Source organism: Tachypleus tridentatus, chromosome 7, assembly GCF_004210375.1.
Source record: "Tachypleus tridentatus isolate NWPU-2018 chromosome 7, ASM421037v1, whole genome shotgun sequence".
In the NCBI taxonomy this organism is placed as follows: Eukaryota; Metazoa; Arthropoda; class Merostomata; order Xiphosura; family Limulidae; genus Tachypleus; species Tachypleus tridentatus.
Window position 1 is genome coordinate 153,630,747 of NC_134831.1, and position 12,627 is coordinate 153,643,373.

Sequence of the window (12,627 nt, forward strand, 5' to 3'; positions counted from 1 at the left end):
GTTTATGAAGAGCTAATGATATCGTTAACATTTCCTTGGCATGATGTATATTTCATAACATTGTTTTGTACATTTGTAATTTTGGGTCAGCAATTACCTCAGTGGTTCAGTGTTAAATGTAAGGGCTTGTATCACAAAGTCGCATTTCGATAGTCGCATTGGGCACAGTACAAAAGCTCTTGTGTTGTTTTTGTGCTAAACAACAAACATACATTTGTCAGGATAATCTATTAACTTCTTGCGAGTACAGCTGAACTTGTTTTCATAAAACTGTGTATTAGATCGCTCAGTTACGTGTTGTTTCGAGTTTGGTTCGCTGTTGTAATTGGAAATAAATATTAAGATATCGGAAAAAATACTTTTTCCAGCAAGGCTGGTGTGAAGTACATGTGCTTGACAGTAATATAGCAGCTGACCTGTTTTTTATTGTAAGTATAACTGGTTACGTTTTGATTATTGTTTTTCATATCATAAGTTCGAACTAAAAAAGGAGTATGCTAGTAATGTCCTCCATACCTATTATGGGCGGAAGTGTAAAGGGAAAAGTTAACTGGAAAAGGCTGCAGAGTGACTCTGAAGTACAACCAGAACAGACAGGAACCCGATAACACTTTCTTTGAACATTTTGTATTTGAAGGTACAGTTTCCTTTTCACTTCCTGTACAGTAATAATAATAATAATAAAAGAAAGGAATGGAAAAAACAAGCCATATAATTGTATATTTTACTCATGTATTGCGGTTACCCCTTTCTTCACTTTTTAAACCATACAATAAGTTAAAGAACGAAGGTAAAAAATACAAGTTTTTTTTTGGTCAAGATTGAGCTCTAGAGTTTTAATTGCAATATTTATATCTTAGACTTATCAAAACATTTGTTTTTTGTTGCTGTATAGTGAAGCATTTTTCCTACGATTATTCATTCATACTTTAGTAGAGACATTCCTGGGATTTTGAACAATATTTACTAAAGTATCTTAAATATATTCAGAACCACACGCTGTCTGCCCCAGTAACTTCATGAAGTGGTTAATAATCAGGGATGTAGCTAGTGCTGAACAGTGGGAGGGTTTCTTTGTTTTTTTAAGCAGGTGGCTTTTCTCCAACACAAAACAAATTGTGATTTACATGACAGTCAAGTGAAGATATATACAAATAGTAAACAAAGATTTTGGACCTTTTAGTTGTTTTTTTTAAGAATGTTGGGGTGGTCTTTCTTCTGCCCTCCCACAAATACCCAACTGGTGTAACAGCTGCTGGAGATTTGTGTCATGAATTGTAATGTAACACAGAAACAATCAACCAGATAAAAATCATTCATAGTTTATTTTCATGTTGTATTGATGATTTAAATATGGAGAAGAATTGTGCTACGTATAGTTTCCACAACTTCTACTCGCGCTTCCTTCAAGTGTTTTTTTTTTACAATAAACAAGTATAATTTGTATATAAAAAATGCATTGGTTGATTAATTCCATCGCGCATGATAAAGTTTTAATTGTTTTTCTGTATGTATTTAATCTTTTGTGTTTATTTTATTTTTAAGAGAGTACTTTGAGCTAACCAAAAATGAAGACACGCACACAACACGTCTCTTACGATGGCATTCGGGCTTATTCGACTTTGTTGTTGTTTGTAATTAAGCACAATGGATTGTCTGTGCTTTGCCCATCACGGGTATCAAAACCAGGTTTCAAGCGTTGTAAGTCCAGACATACTGTTGTACCACTAGGGGGGGGAACTATCAGGCTTTCCGTCTCTTTTTCTCTGCAATTATTATCTCGGAGAAACGAAAATCAAGCCATTTAAGAATTAAATTGTTGGATTTTTTTTTTTCTCTCTTGTGTAGTGTTTACAATAATCTATTAAACCATGAACGGGACGAAAAGATCTAAGACCTCTGAAAACCCACTGTTGTTTTGATTTTTTAAAACTGAATACATAGCTTTATTGTTTGTTGTTCGTGACTGCGTGATCTTGGTCGCTACTTCGGGTGTCATTACTTGTTGTTTTAATACCTAACGAAGAAATAAGATCACGAACGATTAACTTAGACCTTATTTGTATGTTTCAGAAATTATTCTTACTTGTATTCACACAGACGCTTATGAATTTGTTTGTTTTTGGTAAAATGTTATTGTCACGGTGTGTTTCATTTGTAAAGTCTTGTTTGTTCTGTGTAGTATGTATTCCATTCGTTGACGAAGGACGTTTCTTGAAGATTTTCCTGTGGCCTTCTGGTTTGTTGATTTTATTTGTATAATGGTCGAAGTCAACGTGTTACGTAAAGTTATTGAATTGCTGAAACAAACAAGGAAGATTTTTATGGTAATACTTAACTGAATGTTTAATTCTAGTGGTATTATTTTAGCTCAAAACTACAATTGCGCAAAAATCGAACCTTGTACCACAACGTTAAAAGTCGGAAAGCTTACTGCTAACCCATCGGGGTAGTGTAAGTAAACTATGTGTCGTAATTACCTGTACTGATATATTTTGTTTGTTCAGTGGAATCAAAGGTGAATCGTGCAGTAAGATATATACAAGGTACTATAGTTGTTTCCTGCTAATTCGATCCTGTTATTAAGAATCCGACGAATGACACTCTGGCAACCTTGGGAATTTTGTAATATATATAAGTATAGTATGTTTATAATAATCTCTGTGTGTGTATAAACACACACGAACACACCAAAATTTTTGAATCCCCGTCCCACCAAACATGCTTGCTCTTTCAACCGTATGGGCTTTATAACGTGACGGTCAATGCTACTATTCGTTGGTAAAAGAGTAGCCCAAGAGCTGGCGGTGAGTGGTGATGAGTAGCTGCCTTCCCTCTAGTATTGCACTATAAAATTAGGGACGGCTAGCGCAGATAGCTCTCTGTAACTTTGCGCGAAATTCAAAACAGACCAAACCACACCAAACTTATTAAAACACGAAATTGGAAATATTTTATTATTCTCAAAAATTATTTGCAGAATATCAGATATTCATATATACCCAATATAGAAGTTTTAAGAATAAATGATAGAGATAACCCTTTTTTTTTAATGGCAGACATTCTTGTATGTAAATGTGTTGTAAGGCAAAATGTTATTGAAACACAAACATTATGGCATGTAGGTGTTAACTTTTTGTATTCCGAATATTTGTTCTATAATTTTTTAAAGCTCATGTCTATATAATTCTGCTATTTTATCCTTTCTAGAACTGCCACAGTGAAAGGTTTACTGGTAACATTGCACATATCCTACATGATTTATTCAACCCGGAAGATACCTATTAATGCAAGCAAAAAAGATAAAATGACCATATAGCAAAAGTTACAAAATTCTGTGATCTTAATTCTTAAATCGTTAATTAGATTAATATGCATAATAGCATACGTTAGATGAAGACAGCACACTTTCGATTTGTAACATTTACGCATCTGCACTGAATCTAAAACGGAGTGAAACATTTTAATTCATTACCGCTGCTTGTATTTCAAGTTAAGGTATTTCTGATATCTTATGCTAAACTATCAACATTTACTATAAAAGAAACATAATCTGAAGTATTAATTTAACATGTGATTCCGTTTGTAGTAAGCAACTGCATTTCTTAATAGCATTTACAATAACGTATTTTGCATCAAAATATATAATACTGGGGTGTTCAAGTCTGCTAAAATATTCATGTTCAAAGCTATAGACGACTTTCAATGGTAAAACAGTGTTCATAATATATAACAGCTAAGTGTTGAGTGATCAGTCTAAGAAAAAACAGACAAAATGTTTGCTTTTGTGAATGAATTTCATGAAGCAAGTAAGGCCTTCGTCAGTGTCAATGTTATGTCTGCGGACTTGTACTGCTAGAAACCGGGTTTCGATGCTTTTCGTGGGCAGAGCACAGGTAATCTTGTGTGTAACTTTGTGCTTAATAACAAACAAAAGCCACCGCCGACTGATTGAAAGTAACATTTTAAATATAAGAGCATTTCTATGAGAAGTGTCAAAGGGGAGGTATTTAATTCATTCGACATGGCTTAAAAAATCATGTACACGATATTAACGTGAAAAATATATAAACAGAATAAAAACAAATACATACTCAAATTCGTTATCGGTATTTTCTTGCGTTCAGTAAAATGACGAGGAGCGGTGACATCCATCTGGGAAAAAAGTCCCTAAGACTACTTTGGGAAACAGTGCTCTATTGCGCTAGATGCATCTATTGCATCGAAACCAAAACCTTTTTTCCAGTAGCATTGCAGTCAGCTCCCTTTGCTTAAAAGCAAACGCAATGCAAATTATCCTTATTGAAACGATAAAAGATAGTTGTAAACGTTTCAGAAGACAATATTGCATATATCTTCTTATCCAAAGGATTATCTTGACTGCACATTTTATATTTATCCATCACTATTTTTAGGAAAATTACCATTGAATTTTTGTCAGCGGACATCTGCTAGTTTTAAATAATTAGTTCTTAAAACTATTCAAAAGCCACAAAAGATCACAAAATAGAACAGTTTTGATTAAAGTGATGCATGTGAAAATATAAGTGGCAGGTAATTCTGAAAGATTTTTACATATCAACTAGTTGACAGTTTTCTTTTCTCAGCTATTTGCTTCATATAACAGGGGGGGAAAAGTGAGTTAATACAATATTTTGGCTTATTAAAATAAATTATCAAACGTGCGAGTATTATTCATCAGGTTTTCTCTGATCAAGTGCATACTCAAGAGAAATGGAACAGTAAAACCTTGTATCTGCCTTATAGCAAGGTTCACCTTGGATTCTTTCATATTCTGGTGGACTATTTTTTCCAAAAAATCAGATCGATGTTATTTGTAAATTTTACTGGTGTGTTTAATGTAAGGCTACATTGTTACCAATTTGACTCTCATGATGTCTTAACTTCTGTAATTACCACGTTAATTATGTGTTTTCTAAACTTAAATGTTGCTATTTTTAAATTTTCTACTGCTGATTTTTACAGACCACTAATTTATGCAATGTAATACTGTACATTTAACTAAATAGTTTTTAAGTGTACATTATGTTTCAAATGCTACCAAATATGTTCGATCAAATAATTACCAACTATTTTCCTATATGGGTATCATTTTGCTGTACCCGCAATAAATAATCCCGTTGTGCTTTGTTGGGATGTTGAGAAAGCTTCTAAAAGTAAATATTACGACATTACTTTGTTTTATGTCGTGGAAGCTCTTGAATCTCATCTTTCTTGATTACAGACAGGTGAACTTTGAAACGTTTAATCACAAAGGCAACTGGCACTAAGTTCCTTGTGACCTTTGGATAAGAGTTAAAAGTTCAACAGAATTTGATCGAACTACATTGAATTTTTATTGGTTAACACAACTATATACCGCTCCTGGTAGCCAAAATAGAACGGTTAAGACTTCGTGTCCTTGATTTGTCTTGTGATGGGATATTTAATCTCAAGCAAGCATTCAACTTGTAGGGTGTTTTTTTTCTCACACATACACCAGCATCAGAACCGACACGCGCTTCTCTGAGATTTTTTTGTCTCAGATTGACTGGTTCAGGTTACTTTGTGCGTGTCTTGTTTTTATTTTCAATCGTACAGTGAATTAGAAGAGAAATGTATAAATTATTTTCCTCATGAGATATCTCTAACATGTTTAGATAATTTTGAAATATATAGGGATCATTGCTATGCGTGTTTGTTCTCTGTAGATCTCGGATGTTGTTTGTCATTTTCAATTTTTTGCTTGGCTTTATTTAATATGTAATCCTATGGGTGTCTCTTCGTTTTTCTCTATCAACACTAATAATATTTCAGCCTTTTAAGATCCCATTTTTCCGCAGAACTGCAAAATCATCAATACATGCGTCTCCGACAGCCTTGACCCACGTTTTTCTATCATAATTTTGAACTGCTGATTCACAATGTATTAACATCTAAACTCAACATGTACCAATAACACCGAAAATTGTTTGCATTATCATAAATATATCTAAAATTTTTAGTTTCACACATAGGCCTCATATGTTCATCATTTCTAACAAAGGTAATGTAATCTGATCTTAATATAAATTAAACAAAATGTTTAATTATATAAATTGTTACATTTTTAATATATTAAATGTAACAACCAGAAAATAAATGAAGTTATTACATCGAACATATTTCGGGATCTTTGAGTTTCGAGTATTTGAAAATGTGTAAAATAGTTATTTCTCTCTTTCCCTTTTGTGTTTTACTACAATAAAATGTGTTTATCATTAATTCCTTGTCGTTAATCAGTGTTGAAAATAATGATATATTTTCAAGCAAAATGGCGTTAGCGTCATAATCACTTACACACAACTTTGCGTTTTTAAATTGCTTGCGTTGTTTAGCTTCAACATAAAATAACTTAGGCACTTAATATTCTCGTCCTCATTTGTGTATATAATGGAAGCGTGTTAGATCCAGATCTAAATCACGGTGTTATATTAAAACTAAAATGCTAATTTGAGTAATTAAAGTAGTGAGCAACATTTTTGGCAGTGTTAGCATATTATTATACTAAATTATATAGTTTTGTAATTGTTTTAGTGTGAGTCGTTTATAATTGTTCAATTTGTATTTATTTGTATGATAAATATAAATGCTGAAAAAATTTTAATACTAGGGTTTACAGGTGATATGGACTTAAAATATTGATTTGATTTTAAGCCTCATTTCTGAAATAAGCACATTTTAAGTTGTTTTTTTACAATGTATTAGAAAATGATTATTTAAATTATCATTCACATTTCAATCGTATAAATTTTTAACAGACAAACTACTCCAGTATTCAGTCCTTCATTCGGTTATGTTTATTTAAAAAACAAACAATATTTGCTTTTCTTCACAGAGTCCTGTGGGTTGTGGCTTGGGGGTTCACACACATCCTTATCCTTCCCCGATACTTCGTCGGAGTGGACAAATGGCCAAAGCTCTTCCCTAAAGAAACGTTCCTCAATATTACGAAAGACTAAGCGAGCTGAATCTTTCCCACCACCACCCCAGAAACGAGAAGGGCGAAAAGTAGTGCGTTTTGCTGACGCTTTAGGTCTGGACCTTGAGAATGTTCGCTATATGATGAAGAACGACCTTCCGCCTTTTATCCCATCGTCAGCCTTTACCGATTTGAAGCAATCCCAAGTGAATTCCTATGACATCGAGCTTGTTTCAGACTTTATCATGCCTTCACTCTCTTCCAGTTTTACTGAACGCGTTCGTGATCTTGCCGTCAGTCTTCACAGCGTTTCTACCGCCAACACAACGGTTTACGGTATCGTTGCGGTGATGAATCTGACCTTCCATAAGAATATCTTCATACGCTACACAGTGGATGGCTGGAACAGTCACCATGATGTCAACGCCACCTATATTCAAGGGTCTTCCGAGGGAGACGTAGACAAGTTCTCTTTTAACATCTTTGTTTGTCCTCAAGATCTTTCGACTCGCAACCATAGCCTTGATTTTGCTGTTTGTTACCAAACCCAGGATGGTAAGGAATTCTGGGATAACAACAACGGCTTGAACTACAAATTAAAATGCGAGCCTAAACGCTCGTCTTTTGTTTCGAATATTAATCACAGCTGGATACATTTTCTGTGAATTCTCGTGCTGTTTTTCTTTTTTGCAAATGCTCAAATTTTGAACAATTTAGTTAAATACGGGCAAGTAAAGTAACTAACACTCATGGTAGCATTGTAAATTGTTTGTAGAGTATATACCAGTATGGAAAATCGTTTTGAAATGTGTGGCTTTGTCCAAGGATGTAGATGTTGTTCCCTCTCTATACGACGATTACTGCATGATATTTTCTATAATTCAGTTGTATGAAAATCTAAAATTTGTTACTGTTTAGAAGAATAACACAATCTTATTGCAACTGTGCAAATGTTGTTACAAATATATATTTTATTTACAAAAAATTAAATAAAAGATCATTTATCAATCAGTGTGGGAATATCACTTTTCCCGATTTGAATGCAACGTTAGATTTCCACCATGTTTGTAAAATGACCGCAGTTTTAAATGCACCATCTAATATTTAGTGATTTGAAAATTAGCCAAAAAAAATAAGTATTATTAGTTACATAAACAACGATACAATTTTAAATGTTAAGAAGTATTTAGAATCGATAAGAAATGAGTCTATGTTACACTTTCACATGTTCTGCATTTATTGTTTTTATCAAATAAGTAAAAATCCTTTTTAATTATTTTTATAACATTTTAAATCGAAGCTATGTATTTGTCACTTAACTACTTCAGAATATAGATACAAATTGTTCCTACTGGATTCGAAAACTAAGCTTTTAGTATAAAACATTGTTATAAAATAATACAACAAGAAGTTAAAAGAAACTGATAAAACGAATAAGTAATGATAACGTTCTTAAGGTCCAAGCAATAGCTTTTCGTATTTATTGAATTTTACTAAGCACTTCTACTGAATTATAGTACATCATGGTGTTTGGGGTATACTTTTAAACTTAAAAACACGGTTCATTGCAAAGTATCAACTTCCATTAGTGCGATCTAGATATCAAGATAATATTAGATATGACTGCAGAGGTTTTGTACATTGTATTAATGATTTTGGAGGCTCGCCATTTCGTTACAGTCAATGTCACTACGCCCGATCACTCTCCGACGCGGTGCTTTTTGTCAATTGTCTAGCTGCATAGTTTTTATTACAAAAGACCACAACGTGAAGTCCGTCAAAAGTACATAAATCTACCATAAAATGTTTTCATAATCCATATGAGGACGATAGTGTCAACAGCACAGTCGCATAGAAACCAATGGAGACCGTGTCTGACGACTAGACTACGTGTTTTCATGTTAAATAGCATCAATTACCGTTTCATATTTTAGCTGCTTGAGTTAGGCTGTGGTTGAACAAAAGGCATAATTGAAAGCCTATCTTGTTGAACTCGTAACCTTCTGGCCTCGTTTTTCTATAAAGTTTGAGTGGTACGAAGGGCCGAAAACATTAGTTTGATTATTAAGTATAATTCCCACTGATCTTTGTATCATAACTACTCTGGCGATGACAACTTCGAGTTCCTCTGGAAAACTTTCGTTACGTACCATGTACAGCATTTCGAACTATTTTTTAACCCATTGACTGGTACAAGACTTGCCACATTTCGTCAAGTATCGTTACGTTCTAATATTACTTCTCTTCCTAGTGAGTATACTGTTCGTATAGTTGAGTTTCTTTTCCTACGTGTATCGTGTAAGCATCTCGTGTACCCGTTTTATTTAATTTTTCTCCACTGAGATTCTTCTTAATCATGTAACATACTGTTGCACTGGACACTTGTACGACTTTTTCACTGATCTTCGTGTTAGCAAATTCATGCTACAGTATTTATAATAGATCGCATTCACTTGCTATGTTTTTGGTACAACTTGTGAGCTTCTTTCCAAATTGTCCTGATTCATTTTGTGTGTGTTTTGTTATAGCAAAGCCACATCGGGCTATCTGCTGAGTTCACCGAGGGGTGATTCGTTTTTTTATTGTCATTAATTACAAGGGATATCTTCATGTTGGAAAGTCAATATCCCCAATCAGAATTTGTTTGTTTGTTTTGGAATTTCGCACAAAGCTACTCGAGGGCTATCTGTGCTAGCCGTCCCTAATTTAGCAGTGTAAGACTAGAGGGAAGGCAGCTAGTCATCACCACCCACCGCCAACTCTTGGGCTACTCTTTTACCAACGAATAGTGGGATTGACCATCACATTATAACGCCCCCACGGCTGGGAGGGCGAGCATGTTTGGCACGACTCGGGCGCGAACCCGCGACCCTCAGATTACGAAGCGCACGCCTTAACGCGCTAGGCCATGCCAGGCCCTATCCCCCAATCAGAAAACGTCCCGAGTATGTGAACATATTGCAATGGAAAGGAATATCGTTATGTACTCTTTCCAAAAGCAATAAATTTTCGAGAGCGTTTAAAAACTAAAATAAAAAAAAATATTTCGATGAAAGTATTATTATAAGAGTTTAAGAAGGCTGTAATTCTAAATATAAAAAATACAGGACATCATCCTTCATCGCCAACCAACAAATGCCCGAAAGAGACTGACATGTACAAGAACCGAGAGCGGACCAGTTGCTAGCGTACCCAATTGTGGATCCGAGGATTTATTTTTCTCACCTTAAAGCCGTGACTGAATTATAAGAGTGACGGTCAAATCGCATTTTTTCGATTAACACAAAGCCTACGAAAATTGACAGTTGATGATATTTGCTTTCTGCCTTCCTTCTATCACTCCTAAATGAGGACGGCATCAAATAGTTCTGCACGAAATTCAACAAACACAAAGCCGAAATTAGATCTTGCATGGATTATGTCGATTATCAAAATACCAGAGATACAATTAAAACATAAATATCGAAGTTGTAAAGTAGTTTCATTTACAATTTTTTATGGTTATTGTAATATATCGATTATGTTAATACGCGTAAGTTCACAAATATCCATAATATCGAAATTAATTTTTTGTTTCATTTTTATAGTGTTTTTACACATACACTAAAAACCAATTTTGTTTAAAATGCCAAAATGCTCTTAAACAGTTCTAAAATTCAATTGATGAAAACATTCACATTACAAATGTAGTTTTATATATGTAAAAACGGCTCGTTTGGGTTGAGAATATTTTTTACGTAGAAGAGCGGACAACGTTGTTCGCTTCTCTACATAAAAAATTTTCTCCACCCAAACGAGCCGTTTTTACATGTATCTTTTTCTCTACAAGTGGGTTTTCTCGACATCACTGATATGCAGTTTTGTACATTTATAATTTAGCAGGATAATTAACACATGAAAGTTTATTTCTTTCATTCGTTTTGCGACGTAGTTTGAAACTTAGTTACTGAAAAATAAAACTTATTTGTAATTTATCGCATATGTCAGTTTTCTTCATTGTGTTATGTCATTGATTATTACATACTGAAGGATATATCTGCTTATTGTTGCCGACAATGAGGCTTTTCCAGCTGAGCTTTAAAATGTAATTTGTATGTATATATTAAAAATTGATTTGAACGAATAAGTAATGGAAATATACGACACATAACTTGATTTTGTCAATACAGGATTTAAATACACTATGTTCTATTCCCCAACATACAATTCTCCAACAATAAGTAATAAAAATTTTAAAAGACAAAATCTAAAATGGTTAGGTGGTAAAGGAACTCGACTCATAATCCGAGGTTCGCGGGATCGAATCCTGTCGTACCAAACATGCTTGCCCTTTCAGACTTGGGGGGTTATAATGTTACGATCAATCCCACTATTCGTTGGTAAAAGAGTAGTCCAAGAGTTGGCGGTGGGTGGTGATGAATGACTGTCCTCTCTCTATTCTTACGCTGCTAAATTAGGGACGGCTAGCGTAGATAGCTCTCGTGTTGTGACGGGGATTTGAACCCACGACTCTCAAATTATGAGTCGAGTGCCCTAACCAATTGGCCGTGTTGGCCCACTATAATTTATTTTCGGCGAGTATCCGATTTATTTTGTTACGTACGTTACGTGTCACTATTTCAAATAACAGGAAATTTGAATTTAGAAATTAATTAAATGTTAATATACATGAAATTTACGATATTTGCTAACAAGATTGATGCATACAATGTTCTTTTTTTTTTTAGCACAAATCTCCTCCGCTAGTAAAGTGGCAAGTCTTCGGATTGACAATGCTAAAATCAGGGGTTAGATTTCACTCGGTGGACTCAGCAGGTAGCCTGATGTGGCTTTGCTATATGAAAACACACACATACATTTAACGCAAATATTCTTTACAATAGATATTACAAATAGTTAATACAAATGATTCATATACAACAGTTTTATAAATTTAGAAACAATACTGAGTATTATATCTGGTCTTGAACTAAATTGTTCATCGACATTCACAGAGAGCACATTAACTATTTATGGATATATCTGTACGCTTCTTTTGACGACTGTTTAACCTTGAAGCACCCGTAAGTTTCGCCGGCGACAGTATCTAATGTTCTCCTAGAATGCGCAACTGGTAAAGCGGTAAGTCTACGAAGTTAAAACGCTAAAATCAGGGGTTCGATTCCCCTCGGTGGGCTCAGCAGGTAGCCTGATGTGGCTTTGCTATAAGAAAAATACACACTCCTCCTAGAAATATTAATGTCCGAAATTAATTCAGTGAAGTTGAATGGTTTGTAATGTTCAAATCTATAAACGCTCCAGGTCAAATTCTGTAGTTTTTCGATTAATAAGCCTTAACCACAATTATAGCTTTTTAGACTTATAATATACTGACCGTAGCGACCAAATAATACGTTATTCTATCTCTTGGCGTGCCGACTTATACACTCATTAGGAGAAATTTTCGAATGTTCAACAATATTCGGAGACTTGCTAGTATTTTCGTAAAACATATTTTGTTGATTCTTGATCTCGAGAATCTTCTACAAATTTAGAAAACAGGCGGAACTTGCGCAATACATAGCCAATAATATACATCACAAGCAAAAAGGAAAACTATACTGAAACGATCGTACGTACTAAAATAAACGTCCAATTGTAAATCCGTTACAACATCCGTTTATTCT

General features: G+C 34.1%; 1 protein-coding gene across 9 annotated transcripts in view; it reads left to right on the forward strand.

The window, feature by feature from the left end:
* Nucleotides 1–7,972, forward strand: part of LOC143256936 (glycogen-binding subunit 76A-like) — a 31,435-nt gene extending 23,463 nt beyond the window's left edge. For 7 of the 9 annotated variants that reach the window (XM_076514837.1, XM_076514832.1, XM_076514834.1 and 4 more), the window contains one exon: nt 6,878–7,972. In XM_076514837.1, coding sequence (XP_076370952.1) covers nt 6,878–7,626 — 749 coding nt within the window. In that variant the 3' untranslated portion in view covers nt 7,627–7,972. Of the gene's footprint in view, nt 1–2,182; nt 2,240–6,877 lie in introns of all 9 variants that reach the window. The other 2 variants (XM_076514836.1, XR_013031632.1) reach the window with 2 other exon arrangements.
* Nucleotides 7,973–12,627: the final 4,655 nt, after the last annotated feature.